Raw genomic sequence first — 15,739 nt, 5'->3', positions numbered from 1 at the left:
GGCCAATTAATCTACAACAAAGGAGGCAAGAATATATGATGGGGAAAAGACAGTCTCTTCAATACATGGCACTGAGAAAAAGAGACAGCTAAATAAGAAGAAATCAGAGGAGGAGGAGAAGGAGGAAGAGCAAAGAGGAGGGGGAGAGGAGGAGAAAAGGAACTGGGACACTTTCTTACATCATACACAAAAATAAACTCAAAATGGATTAAGGATTTAAATGTGAAACCTGAAACCACAAAATACCTAAAAGAAAACATAGGCAGTAATCTCTTGGACACTGGCTTTAGCAACATGTTATGGATACGTGTCCTCTGGCAAGGGATACAAAAGCGAAAATAAATTAATAGGACTACATCAAAATAAAAAGCTTTTGCATAGTAAAGGAAACCATCAGCAAAATGAAAAAAACAACCTACTGAATGAGAGAAGATATTTGCAAATGATATATCCAATAAGGGGTTAACATACAAAATATATAAAGAACTCATATAACTCAACACCAAAAAACAAATAACCTGATTAAAATGGGCAGAAGACTTGTATAAACATTTTTCAAAAAAAGATATACAAATGGCCAACAGATACAAGAAAAGATGCTCAACACCATTAATGATCAGGGAAATACAAGTCAAAACAAGAAGTTATCACCTCATACCAGTCAGAATGGCTACTAGTATCAAAAGGATAAGAAATAACAAGTGTTGGCAGGCATGTGAAGAAGAGAGCAGCCTCGTGTACTCTTGGTAGGAATGCAAATTGGTGCAGGCACTATAGAAAACAGTATGGAGGTTCCTCAAAAAATTGAAAATAGAAATACTTTATGATCCAGTAATTCCACCATTGGGTATTTACCCAAAGAAAACAAAACATTAATTCAGAAAGATATATGCCCCCCCTATGTTCGCTGCAGCATATAGATAGTAGCCAAGACATGGAAGGAACTCAAGTGCCCATTGACAGGTGAATAAAAAGATGCAGGGTGTGTGTGCAATGAAATATTACTCAGCCATAGAAAAAGAGTAAGAGCTTGCCATTTGCAACAGCATGAATGGACCTAGAGGGTATTAAGTGAAATAAGTCAGGCAGAGAAAGACAAATACCATGACTTCACTTACATGTGGAATCTAAAAAAAGCAAACAAAACCAGAAACAGAGTCGTAAATGCAGAGAACAAAATTAACGGTTGCCAGAAGAGAGAGGGTGAGATGAGAAAATGTGTATGTGTGAAACAGGTGAAGAGGATTAAGAGGTACACACTTGCAATTATAAAGTCAGTCAGTCACAGAGATGAAAAGTACAGCACAGAGAATAGTTATTAATATTGTATGGTGAAAGATGGTAACTACATTTAATATGGTGAGCACTGAATGATGTATCAGGAATCACTATGTTGCACACCTGAAACTAATATAACATTGTATGTCATCTATTTCAATAATCTTTTTCTTTTTTTTTTTTAAGTTAGCAAGAGGAAGTTTCTCTAAGGAAGAAAACCTATTCCAGAAATTTTACTTAGCCTCTTTGACCAGTTTTGGGCCTTGTGTCCTATGCCTTAGCTGAGAGACTAAGAAACTGAGTAACTGGCATTTTCAGCCTCTATTAATGGAGGCAGTATTTGCTAATGAGGAGGAAAGAGAGGCTATTGAACTGGTAACCAGTTGGGTCTGCCAGAAACCTCAATGTCTAAAAATAGAATATCCATCTAGTATAATCCTGTGCTGCTAATGTAAATGATAATATGGGTAAAAGGTACATTATATGAGAGGGGGAAAAAAGGCACAAAAAGTTTGATATACAAACTTTCGATACACAAAGTTTATATTATAAAGTTTGATACACAAAGAATATACACCAAATTTTAACTATGGTTATCTCTTTGTGACAGGATTAGAGGGGTATTTTTACCTTCTTTGTATTTTTGTATTATCTACTATTTTTAATTAACAAATTGTTTTTATAGTAAGTGACTGTTTTCAGTTTTTAAAAATGATATAATTCAAAGAGAAACATTACATCCTATGAAAATATTAATATTCTTTGGCTCAGGTTGGAAGAAGAAAATTGAGCAGTCAAAAAATGAACAAGAGGGGCACCTGGGTGGCTCAGTGGGTTAAGCCTCTGCCTTCAGCTCAGGTCATGATCTCAGGGTCCTGAGATCGAGCCCCACATCAGGCTCTCTGCTCAGCAGGGAGCCTGCTTCCTCCTCTCTCTCTGCCTGCCTCTCTACCTACTTGTGATCTCTCTCTCTCTGTCAAACAAATAAATAAAATTTAAAAAAAAAAATGAACAAGACATTTTAATCCAAATTTATTTTGCATTACTGTCATAAAGAAGGGGAAAAAAAAGAGAAAGAGAGAGACAAAACAGAAATCAAGCAAAATGGTCACTGGAGGACTTTAAACTGGAAAAATAAAAATGTTTTGTTAAGAGATGATGATACAACCAAAAGCATTAAAGAAAGGGCTGTTGCAACTTAATATACTAGAGGTATTGCTCTATGGATTTCTTCACTTATGAGAATGCCTTTCACTATTGCCAAGATCAGCTTTATGCTGGCCACAAAAATTAAAATAGTCTAAGGGAAGAAGGAAAATACTCTTATTTTGGAGAAAGTAATTCACAGTTTTAACAGCATGTTGATATCTGCCAATATTATCATGTTTGGTTAAAACAAATGGCTAACAGTTTTCTTGGTTCTTTGAACCTTTTAAATCATTTAATCATATAAGTTTTATATATAAATAATTCTCACTGCAAGAACTTCAAACCACCAAGAATAAAAGTCAAAAATGAAATTCCTGTTTCATTGCCTCCAGTAATCCTTGCCTTATTTTTTTTTTTTTTCCCTCTCCAAAGAGATAACCACTGTTAAATTTGGGATTTATATCTTCAGCTATTTTCTATATATTCAGATTTTTTAAAACCTCAATTAAACCATGCTAATACATATTATTACGTCAGGAGTTTTTAAAAACATAATATGTCTCGTGTGTATGTCTATGTCATTATATTAGGTCTCACAATTTTTTTAAATCAACTAACCAATCTATTTAAACAGTTTTCTTTTGATGGACATTTTGATTATCCCCAGTACTTTGCTTTTATTTAAAAAAAAATGCTGCATTGAACATTTTGTACACCCAATTTTGTTTCTGGCTTGGTTGTATAGTAGTATCAATTCATAGAAGTAAAATCGCTAACTTTAAACATATATATATATTTTAAATTTGAAGATAATGACACACTGCCCTCCAAAAAGTCTGTACCAATTTCACACTCTCACCAGCGGGGTTTGAAAATGCCTGTTCTTTCTCATTTTCAGCAGCACTTAACATCAACATATGTAGGATAATATCATTGTTGCTTATATAAATTCATATTTCTGTGAGTAATAGGCTTAATATCTCTGTTTACTGAAATAAACACATACTAATAACAATACCTTGGATTTATATTGGGTTATTATTTCCTGAGAACACATGGGTTGATCCCTAATTATATTAGCCATATTCATCTTTACTTTATAGAAATATGCTCTCTCAGGTATTTTATATTTTTTAATTATAAAAAAATATTTGTGGGGTGCCTGGGTGGCTCAGTGGGTTAAAAACTCTGCCTTCAGCTCAGGTCATGATCCCAGGGTCTGGGATCGAGCCCCACATCGGGCTCTTTGATCGGCGGGGAGCCTGCTTCCCCTCTCTGCCTACCTCTCTGCCTACTTGTGATCTCTCTCTGTGTCAAATAAATAAATAAATAAATAAAATCTTTAAAAAAATTTGTATATTAATGGTAGTAAATTTTGAAGTGCAGAAACATAAAGAATAAGGGAAAAATGACCTATAACCCTACCACCTTTAGATAATAGATTACTTTTTCATATTCTATGATATACAATTACATATGTATATAACATGTATATGTAGTATATAAAATAGCTACATTATATGTATATCTGGATAGAAGACATTTGTTTTTAAAATTGAGATCGTACTGTATATATTTCATATTCTTTGTTTTGTATATTATAAATACTATATTATGTTTCTATATTAATTAGTTTTCAAATTATGGCTGTCATGTGGTATCACAAATTTAGGAGCCAGGCCTTTATTTTGTGTTGAACTTATAAATTATTTAATTATTTTTAAATTTAAAATAAGATTTGCTAAATATCCTTATAGGTAAAATTTCATATTCCTCCCATTTCCCTGATATAAATTATGATAAGAGAAATTGTTGGCTAGGGTATAAACAAAAATTTTTAAGTCTGGGGATTTCTACTTGTACTTTAAACTATGTGTATATGTGTCCATGTTTTAATAATTTATACTCCCACTAGTGATGTTTTACAGTGTTCATATTTATATATCCGTGAAATAATAGGTATAAAACATGGTTTAATCTTTTATAATTTAACAGATTAAAATTGTTGTTTAATTGGCATTCCTATAACTACAACTGATATTGGACATTTTATCATATGTGTTAGAGCTTAATCATTTGTATTTATTCTTCACTGAATTCCCTAAAATATTCTCTGTCCATTTTTCAATTCAGCTGCCTACATTTGCATACTGATTTATAAAATCTTTATAAAGAGTGATATTTATCTCTGGTTTATTTTTTGACATTTACTTCTTTAATAAATCTGCCATACATATAATGTACAGATTTAACTTAAGCAAACCATGTGACAATATAACTGGAAAACAAATATTGAAAAAAAACGGCCTACTTTAGAAATCTTGAAATATACATGGGCAATATGCATTCTATTGTGACATTTTCAAGTTATCAGAAGTGACCATCAATAGCTAAAATTATAAAAAAAATCCTTTTTGAATGTCCCAGAATCAAGTTACATTAGCATTAGGAAGCTCTGTAAGAAAATTTTCAGTATATTAATGAAATATATGAGTATATATTCTTTCAAGCATGAAGTTTAAGTTCCAGAGTAAGGATATTCAAATGATGCATTTTGGACTTCAACAAGATAGTTAAGTATTCTGTGCTTCCTTTTCCTCAATTATAGTAATACAGATGAGTAATAATGCTACCTATCTTAGAGGGTTTTAAAAATAATTACATTATGTATTTATGTAAAGCACTTAGCATTATGCTAAGTTAGAATAAAACTGTTACTCCATAGGATCATAATAATGACTATTTTAGAATTATTTTTATAACTTACAAAGGAATTTCTCTATCATTAAATATTATAACAAACAAAAAGCAGTTTTACATAGTCTAGCTTCTTTGGGAAACTCCTTTAAGTCAGTTTATGTCTGATGAAAGCTTGCAGTGTATTGGTCTTTCGAGAAAGCCAGAGTATCTTTGAAGTGTTGGTGACTCAGATTGATGTGTTTCTTCCTCTTTGGTGTTCATTCTTAGCCCTTGGACAATTGAAACAGAAAAGACATGGCCTGAGGGCATTCTTTTCCACAATGGTGCTTCCACAGATTTGACCCAGGCCGTGCATATGGCTCCCAGTAGGCGGATTTTATTTAAATGAATGAGATTGTTCTATGTTTAATTCATGATGCAAGAATTTAAAAGCACACTGATAGGATAGATCAAAACATAGCGGGGACCGTATTTCTATAAACTGAAGACTGCCCCTTATAAAGTTGATATACAAAATACCAAAATGCATAATTAAAAAAATCCTCATATTTAGAGCTGTACACAAATACCAAAAGTTAATGAAGTGCTTTTGAATTTCCACCACTACTTTGTAAGTTTCGTTTCTGTTCATAACTGACAAGGCTTCATGCACAATTTAAAATCATGTTTTCAGAAGAAAAAGAGGATGGAAGCATCATGCTTGAGAATCTGGCAGCCTACCTAGACTTCCAAGTGCTCTGCTTCCCCATTACATGGAAGAAGGTAGTTAGCTTGAAGAGAGGAAAGAAAACACAACATGAAAGTCTTCTCACAAAAACACATCTGAGAAAGCTCAAATGAGTGAATAATAGAAAACAGCCAACAGTTAGAGGCTTGGGGTTGATCACTTGGTTTGTTTTTCTTTCCTCTCCCTCCTACTGCCTGCCTTTTGGTCAGTTCTTTGCTCCTTGGCACCTCTAAGAGAGGGGGTGTGTGTGTAGGGTCAGACAGGGAAAGGGAGAGGATCATCAGTCAATTTTGTATCTTACTAGTCACTTAGAGAAAGGTTACATTAAAACAGAAGACAATGAGGATTAGGGATTATCTGTGACTTTCAAAGACCATTGTTCCTCCATTATTATGAAAACTCAACAGTGGGTGCAGGCTCACTCTATTTTTTCATGCACATGGGGAATGTGAATTCAGTAAGCATTCCCATATAGTCCAGAATTCATGGCTCTGGAAGTTAGAGTAACGTACAGAAATACTATTCTCTTAAAAACAACAACAACAACAAAAAAAAACCCTAGCAATATGGGTCAGACACAATTAGGGAAAGCCGAAGTCCAGCTGTTTTTAGGATTTATCCAATATTAGTAACATTGTGGTTTTGGAATGACCATATAAAATGTGCGTTCAGAGGTGTTTTTCCATTTAATGCACTAACTTCTAAAAGTTTGCTATGTTATCCATATGTTTCTAGTTTATGTACACTGAATATTTCAAAACTGCCATTTTGTAAGAGCTATTTGATGTTCAAGAAGGCTTTTTTGTTGTTGTTAGAAAGCAGAAATCATGATTTGTAGAGGGAACTTTTACAAGTTTGAAAAGATTGCTTTTGGGGTTTTGCTTCACTTCCTTCCCCTTGATGTCTTTGAGAAAAAAACGTATTCCTCTCTCTGATACTAAAAAGATTCTTCATGCTCAAAATAGAGAAACAGAGCAGGAGATAGGGTTGGGAGGTGAGGGCTCTGCTGTCTTTATGAACTGCTACTGTTCAAAATCAACCCATCCAACTCCTTTAAAGCACAGCTTCAGCAATGAAAGATGTTTAAATAGTGATAATGGATTGCAAATAAAGGGACTCTTATCTTTGGAATTTTGAAGTAGACACCAGGAAGCAGTGCAAATTTAGTTTAAGGCTTACCCCCAAAGCTGAACTTTCATCTTTTATAAGTCAGTCTGTGCTTATGTGTTTCAGGAATATACAATAGAGCTTTAGAAGCCTGGTTAATCCATATAAAAATAAAACTTACAGCATTTTATATAAAAACAAGGGCTTTGAAGTAATGATGATGACGATGATGATGATTTTTATTTTTATTTTTCCCAGAAGCTCAGTGTCAGGTAAATGAGGGAAAGAGGTGAGAGTAACACATACATGGGTCATGGATCGCAGAATAATAAATCTTACTCCATCCATTAATTCCTTCATCCACTCACAATTCATTTCTTCATTCATTGTTATTCTACCTGTAGTTGCTCCTCAAATTTGGAAAGATAAAGTAAGCATAATGATAGATAAAGCTCGTCTTCATTATAATTCATGAAACTCCTCTTTCTGATTAATCCAAAGGCAGTTGATAATAGATAATTGAATGCCTTCAGAAGTGGCAAGAAAGATTCAAACATGAGCAAAATGAAAGTTTCTTTGAATAGGACTGTTGGAGATGGGTGAAATAGATGATGGGGATTAAGGAGTGTGTTTGTCATGATGAGCACTGGGTGATGTATGAAACTGTTAAATCACTGTATTGTATACCTGAAAGTAATATAACAGTGTATGTTAACTATACTACAATTAAAATATACATATATACATATATATGGTAAAAAAAATAAATAAATAGCCCCACATTTTCCTGTTGCTAAACCAGTGGCCCAAAGCCAATTCTTTCATCTCTGATTGATATAACATTTCACCCTTCCATCAATAAATAAATAAATAGATAAATAAATAAATAAATAAATAAATCACTCTTTTATGGAGTTCTCAATATTTTTCACAAGTCGGATTTTGTTACCGCTGCTCATCTCTTCAACTTGGATTCCCAGGACGCCGCATCCCACCAGCTTTGCCAATGGGACTCTGACCAGTTGGTTCTGGACACCACCCTTCAGGCTCCTTGGTCCCCCAACCTGGCTCAGAGACTCTGTCCTGCCCTGCTAAGTCCTTTCTGTTCTAGTCTACACTCAGCTCAGTGCTGCACGGACAGCAACCTGGCTTTCTCCTTCCTGGAAATGGGTTTCCTCCATCAAAAGTTTCTGATACTCTCAGTGCCCTACTTTTACTCTTTCATGGGCAAACTCTCTTAACATATAACCAGGGCCAATGAGATTGTATTTCTTCCTTCTAATATCTCAACCAGGGTTATTTTTCATACCAGAGATGCCTTCTTTTGAAGACCTATTGTCCATTTCCCTTAACACCCTATTTATTTACTTCTAAACTTTTGGAACCCTCACTTATAATTGTAGTATTTATTTTTACCTTCTTTGCTGTCTAAATAGACTTTGGGCCTCATGAAAACATACTGATTGTATTTACTTTTGGGTCCTCTGCATTTTGCATAGTGCCTGGCATGCAATAACTATTAAATATATATGTGCTAAATAAATTCATTTGTTCATTCACCCATCCAACCATCCATCCATCCATCCATCCAAGAATTATTGAGCCAAATGTTGTGCTAGGTAAGAGAGAAGTTATGACAGACCCAGGGGAAAATAATTAGGGCCAAGTGGGCCTCTTGATGTCCTTCAAATCACACTTCACGGGCAGCAGCTTACACCACTTGTGCAGGGCAGCCCTGGATAAAGGTTAGAGGGGTGAAGCATGAGCAAGGACAGAACTCACAAATCATTGGCTCCTGACACTTGCAACAACTCTGAAAGCCTTTAAAACTGTTACCTTCAATTTCAAGGCTCTAGTACTCACCCTGCTAAGAAGGCTTTTACACTCTAACCCCATAACTTCTTCCCCTCCCTCGATTCAGAGCAATTGGCAGATTTTAGGATTGATGGTCTAGAAACTGGGGAGAAAGCCCCCAGGTCAGTGTCCTAAGGCTCTGGAATTCCCTCCCACCCAAGCTCTACTTTCTTCTAATGACAACATGCCAAAAGAGCCCCCTTTCCTACTACAGTCCATCAGTGACAGATGAGTACCCAAAACTTCACTGTTTTCCGGGCTTGTCTTTCCCTCTTTTTGCAACTGGGCTATAACTGCTTTAATAGCTGGACAGTGTCCTGTCTAAAAATCTAGGTGCTAATTTCAACCTTAGGACAAGCTAGAAAAAGAAATTATAAAAAAAGAGATTAAATTAACTAACGTCTTCTCATGCTATGTTAATTATACACAACAGTGGCTTTCAGGTTATGTACCAGAATATCAAATGATTTGACACAGTGAAAAATAGAAAATGTGCTAGTTTCTCGTGCTAGTACAATTAAATATATTTAGCATAAAATAAGTTCAACTGTTACATATTAACCAAGGTGATACCTTATTTTTTTAAATGAAACTTTAGCTATAATTCTCAGAAACTTTGTCAGTTATCATTTATCTCTTATAAAGTATTACTAAGCTTTTAAGCTTCATAAAATGTTATGTAGCTGTTTGTACCAATTAATTCTCATTTTAATTTTTTGTATCCCTATATAACTATTCTCATTTTAGAGATACAATGAGAGAAACAAAACTATTTTAATAGATTTGAATGAAATTACAGAATATAAATTTGGTAAACAAGGCTTAAGACCCCCAAATCCTGAAGTCTTGATTCAACTACTCACCAAATACATAAAGATCTTTTTTATAGCATGCATAATGCAACAAAACTCACATAATTCTACCATTTGTTTTTGCCCAAAGAGAAAGTGTCTAGACATGTCAGTGGTGAAAAAGAGAGGAGGCTAATCTATAGGTTTCAATCTTTAAAAATTGGTTCATTGTTGGAGTTTGATTCTTATGTGGTCTCCAAGTTATTTTAAGTGCTGCTGTGTGATTTTCAAAAGTCATAAAAAACAACTAAATATGTTATATTAATATTTTAAAAAGCATTGTTTGGTATGCATTTATTCTAAATTCAACAAGAATTTCTTTAGTTTCTTAGGTATTATCTCACCTAAATATTATTCAATTAAAGTGATAGGTTTTTAAAAAATATGTACTACATATACTCAGTACAAAAAATATAAAACTATGTAAAGTATAAAGTACATAAAAATATAAAACAGATGAAAATGAAAAACTATGTAAAAATTTGAATGCAGATATGCAAGAGAAAGAAAAACTATAGTTATTAAGATTGGAACAATCTTTTGAATGAAAATCAAAGCACAATGGAATCAGCAAGTGGATTCCTACTGAATAATAAAGAAATATATACCAATTTATATATGTTATGATGCTTTTTTTTTGTTACGATGCTTTTAATGTCTGTTTTAAAATAATCCAGCTCAAATTGGTAAAAGCAATTAGGAAATACATCAGCTCAGATGATTCAAAGTTCAAAGCCAAGACCAACTTCAAAATTACTAGATACAACTACTTGGATATGTAATCAAGACCCCATAATCGTTTTCTCTCTTCTTTCTCACATCTACAGTTAGACTTCATCCTAAAGCTAGTTTTCCTTGGTCGTCTGGTGGTGAGAGTCACTAGAGAGAACTACATGCTTCCTTGCATATGTTAGATCAGAAATTTCCCACCTTGACATTACAGAGACTAATGACATTTTGGGCCAAATAATTCTTGTGCTGTCCTGTTTCTTGTAGAATGTTTAGCATCATCCTTGGCCTCTGCTCACTAGATGCCAGTAGTATTCCCCAAGCCGTAACAATCAACAATGTCTCCAGACATGGTCAAACATCCCTTGGGAGGCAAAATCACCCACAGTTAAGAACCACTGCTATAGGGAAAGGCTCTCTAGGTGATTATGGGGGAAATTTTTCCAGAAGCCCTTGGGAAACATTGTCTCAGACTAAAATGACATAAATTACATGGCCATATCTAAGCCAATCATGAAGATCAGGAAAATTTTCATTAGAATTATATCTCAATAAAACTGGGGGAAAGGGTGAAAAAAAGAAATACTCTTATGGGGACTAATTGGGTCAAATTCATGGTAACAGAAAAGAAGTCAGTTTCCCTTCAATCCTGGGGGCTATATAAGGGAAGGTGGATTCCTAAACAAAACCAGAATTCCATTAGTGAGAAATAAAGGATTCAGGGTAGGCAATCAACAACATTCACAAAACAGTTTCTCAGATCAAACAATATTGACTCTGATATGTACATTAAAAGAAATCATTCAGGTAGATCTTCATAGACAAAATACGGAGAATTGTGGTTAATACATTTATTTAAATCTTTTTTTTTTCAGTTTCTTAAATCTTTATTTAAATGCTAGGCCATGAGGCACAAGTGATAAGGTGATAAACAAGATGGATTCCCTGCCTCCATGACACTTAATGGAAGACACACTTAAGAGAGGTCATTACAAAAAGTATGTAAATATTGCCATCAGATACGATGAGATTATTACCCACACTTCCTAAGAAAGAAAGAAGGCCTCTCTAAGGTTTGCCTGCCTTATTCACTCTATTCCCAGTGGATGGGAAATTGGATGCCTCATAACAGATTCTTATAAATATTTACTGAATGAATGAATAAATAGATGCCAAAATGTTAAGATCCTACTATGCATCAGGCACTGTTCTAAGTTTTATGAATAAAGCAGTGAACAAATCAGTGAAAAGAAAGAGATAACAATCAGATAAAGAGATGTGGCCAATGTGTAAAACCAGTGTCGCCTGTGACATAACTCAGAATGTAAGTATTTTTCTGTTTCACTCCTTCCTCTTTATGTAGTTGAAGAAGGAAAGTTTAGCCAGCCTGGATGACGTGGCATATGACCCTTCCATTTACTCAGGTAATTCAGCCTATGGTGACTTTAAGCTGTGAATAGAGTTTTAACCCAGACATAGTGGGATCAGTTTAAGGTAATTACTGAAACTTGAAATTCAACTTAGCATGAACTCTTCTCCCCTGCCTCCCTCAGAACAACTTCAGGCTGGAAGGCAAAGTCCTGATTCCTCTGCTTTCCCCACCTCCCATCCTGTGATCCTTTGTAGCTATCTTGTTCCTGACTCAGGTAAAAGTAAAAACTAACAAAGATGAGGGTCTGTGGAACATTGTTGGGACTGGGGTGAAGTGAGTGAGGTATTTGCCTCAGATACAAAATGTAACCAAAAAACACAGGAAGCAAGATAAATAACATTTAGTGAGATAATAAATATTAATTATAGCGGTGTTATTAAATATTATGCTAATATCAATATAAAATTATTTTAACAAAATATTATTTTTTAATTTTTTATTTTTTTTTTTAAATTTTGACAGAGAGAGATCACAAGTAGACGGAGAGGCAGGCAGAGAGAGAGAGAGGGAAGCAGGCTCCCCGCTGAGCAGAGAGCCCGATGCAGGACTCGATCCCAGGACCCTGAGATCATGACCTGAGCCGAAGGCAGTGGTTTAACCCACTGAGCCACCCAGGCGCCCTATTTTTTAATTTTTATTGTTTTTAAAGACTTTATTTATTTGAGAGAGAGAGAGAGTATGAAAGGGGAGAGTAGGAGAGAGAGAGTATCAGAGGGAGAAGCAGACTCCCCACTGAGCAGGGAGCCCCATGCAGGACTCCATTCTGGGACTCCAGGATCATGACCTGAGCTGAAGTCAGTTGCTTAACCAATTGAGCCACCCAGGCACCCAACAAAATATTTTTAAATCAAAAATAATTTTTAAAAATCAATGATGAACAACGTATCATGAACAAAGAAAAAATTTTAAATAAAGACAGTATTGGTGACAGTGCCTTGGTGAGCCCTGCTGGAGCCTATGGAAAAAAGAGAATTATCAGTAATGTTCGTCAGGGCAGTGAGTCTTGTGAAAGCTGGATGGATTTTAGGTGTATCTTGTATGTAGAATAGTAGTGATTGGGGATTGACTGGATGTGGTGAGATACATAGTGACTCCAATTATTGGGAAAGGAATGCAGAAGGATAAGCAGGTTTGGTAGTGAAAGTTAATTCAGAAAAAAAATAATAGTCAAGTTAAATTATGGCAACTGAAAATGTTCCATCTGATCAGGATGCCCAAAACAGCCTTGATACATGGGTATAGGGATAATGATAATATCCTTAAAAGCATTAATTGCTCCGTCGGGAACCCTCAATAGACTCTAAAGGGAGAATAGTCAATGGGGTCAATTCTTCAGGATCTGGTGGGAAGAAGTAAGTGAGGCCCCAAAACAATGGAATCCAATTACAAAGCTTCTGGGAGTCCACTTTGATTCAGACTAAAAAGCAGATTAAAATTCAGATTAAAAAACAGACTAGGTAAAGAAATGAATGGACTACATGTCCTTACAATTATTTCCCATTCAGACTGTTTCATTCAATCAACCCTTTGACGAAAATTAAACAGGAGACAGGTTGAGGTTATCACCTTTGGAACAGGGTGAGAGTTCAGGCATTTGTGTTGCAGATTACAGGCAGAGAGAAAATCAACTGACTAGACAGTTTTTGTTTTTGGTTTTTTTTTTTAAACATTACCGGAGTCTAACTAAACTTTTTGTCAAGGCTCTCATATGAATAGATAGTGAGGTAGCTATGGCTGTGATACATTTCATTGCAAAGTTTTTAAACAAGTGGGAGAGTTTTCTCTCTCATGACTAAAGAAAAATCACAATTCTCTTAAAAACAAAATACCTAGTTATAGACAATGCTGACAGCAGCGCACCCTTAAGAGGGTTAGTTGCAATATGCCATAAAGTACTAAATGGATTTACTAAATATACAGACAAGATATGTGATAGTAAATTAAATTTATTAGAAATAGTGTAAAGAATTCTGTTTTACAGAAATCAATCTTAAGCCATTCTATCTGACAACTGTTAGGTAACAGAAGCTCTCACTGATTGATGATAAATTAATAACAAAAATTCATGCATAAATCATGAATAAGAGCATATCGGGGAGGAGACACACATTTTAAAATGTGATAAAATCAACATTTTAAAACATCAATCAGTTTCAGAAATTATTTGTAGTTTGATTTTTCCTTTGCAATTTTTATAGATTATATAAATTAATGTATAAATGATCACAAATTTACTCTGAGGTGTAATGTGATATCACTGTATCATAAATAATTAATAATTATATCAAAAGCTAATCTTCATTATGGCTTGTTTAAAGTCTCATAACTGGGAAGATGTGACTAACAACTTTTAATTCTTTTCTTTGTACCTCTAGGGATATAAACTCTCAATATAATTAAAAGTCAAATAAAACCTCTTTCAGTATTTTAATTGGCCCTATTAGCATTTGGTGCTGAACTACAGATTTTAATTAACCACACATTAATTAATGAACCACAGAGATGAATTCACAGATGAATTATTTCTTTGGAAAGTTACTGTTTTGCTTAGTGTCAAGTACCTGCATTAAAGGTAATTTTCCAAAAGAACTGTTAGCTTTTTTGAACAATTTCCTTTGTTAATCTCTGTGTCAAATGTTTTTTAGATTGTCTTTTCAATATTTAAATATTTTCAAGCTATGAATAATAAGCGATATGTGAGGCACTTTGAACTGATTCTTAGTGATTCAAAAGCAATTTATTTCCCAATAATACATAAAATATATATTGGAAGGGCAGTTTTAGAATGGAAAATTTTCAACTCATAAATCCATATAACTAAGATGAAATACTGATTATCACAGGATTATAGCAAACCTCTGAACTTGAAAAATCTAACACAATCATGTAAAATTTATGGAAAAATATTAGCATTTAGGTAATCATTCAACCCAAACATCAACATTCTCTTCAAAAGGAGAATGTTCTAGGAACCTCTTTTTGGGAGTAGGAAATGAAAACCAAAATCCACACTGACTTAGATATTCTGGCCAGCAAAGTAAGATGTAAAACAGAAATAAGAAGTAAAACTCTTGAATGGGGTAAGATAAAGTTACTGTTTGCAAACTGTTCAGAAATTCATTCATTCATACTGACTGTTTTAGGCACTGTTCTAGCTGATGGGAATACAACGATAAATTTGACAGATAAGGACTAAGAACCCTCCTGTCTTTAAGTGTCTCTATTCTGTGATTCATTATTAGTTCTCCACTAAGTGCCATACTGCTCTATGGGACCTCTGTATGAATAAAGATAACAGAGACCAGAAATAATAGGGGCATAAACAACAAAGGATGTTATTTCTTTTGCACGTAAAAGTCCAGACACAGCTGCGTAGATCACTAAAGGAAGCTCTGCTCAACAAAGTCTTAAAATCCAGATTGTTTACAGTTTTCTGCCCCGTCATTCTTTTTAAATAACCCTCTTTTTTCATGGTCTTAGAGCTTGAGCTATCACATATAAATTTCAAGGAAGAAGATAGAGAAGGAAGGGAAGAAAAAACAGAAAGCACAAGTCTACAGTCTTTAAAAACAATTCCCAGAAGCTGCTACATCATGTTTCTTACTAGCTTCCCATTCATCAGAATTTAGCTACATGGCTTGGTTTGTCTGAAAAAGAGACTGAAAAATGTAAATTTTTCTTTGTTTTGTATTTCTTATAGGACAGCTAGGAATCCAGCAAAAAAAAAAAAAAAAAAAAATGAAGATTGTAATTCAGAGAAAGTGGGTTACCGGGGTAATTAGCAGTCTCATTCACATAAAGCAACCTAAGAGCATCTTAACATTGACCTCTGAGATGGCATACAATGCTTCCCACCCCAAGTGCCCATCTGACCACTAAATTGCAAAGGAAGTATAATTCAACTGCAAATAC

General features: G+C 34.4%; 1 protein-coding gene across 5 annotated transcripts in view; it reads right to left on the bottom strand.

Annotated features, from left to right (window-relative positions):
• Positions 1–15,739, bottom strand: part of ANGPT1 (angiopoietin 1) — a 257,731-nt gene that overhangs the window by 150,595 nt on the left and 91,397 nt on the right. The window contains exon 1 of one of the 5 annotated variants that reach the window (XM_047727467.1): positions 7,268–7,300. The exons of the other annotated variants lie outside the window; for them this stretch is intronic. Coding sequence (XP_047583423.1) covers positions 7,268–7,276 — 9 coding nt within the window. The 5' untranslated portion in view covers positions 7,277–7,300. Of the gene's footprint in view, positions 1–7,267; positions 7,301–15,739 lie in introns of those variants that run through there. 5 annotated transcript variants of the gene reach the window in all.

The sequence above is a fragment of the Lutra lutra genome, chromosome 4 (assembly GCF_902655055.1).
Source record: "Lutra lutra chromosome 4, mLutLut1.2, whole genome shotgun sequence".
Lineage (NCBI taxonomy): Eukaryota > Metazoa > Chordata > Mammalia > Carnivora > Mustelidae > Lutra > Lutra lutra.
Note: the sequence above shows the minus strand (reverse complement) of the source record. Positions and strands in the feature narration are given on the sequence as shown.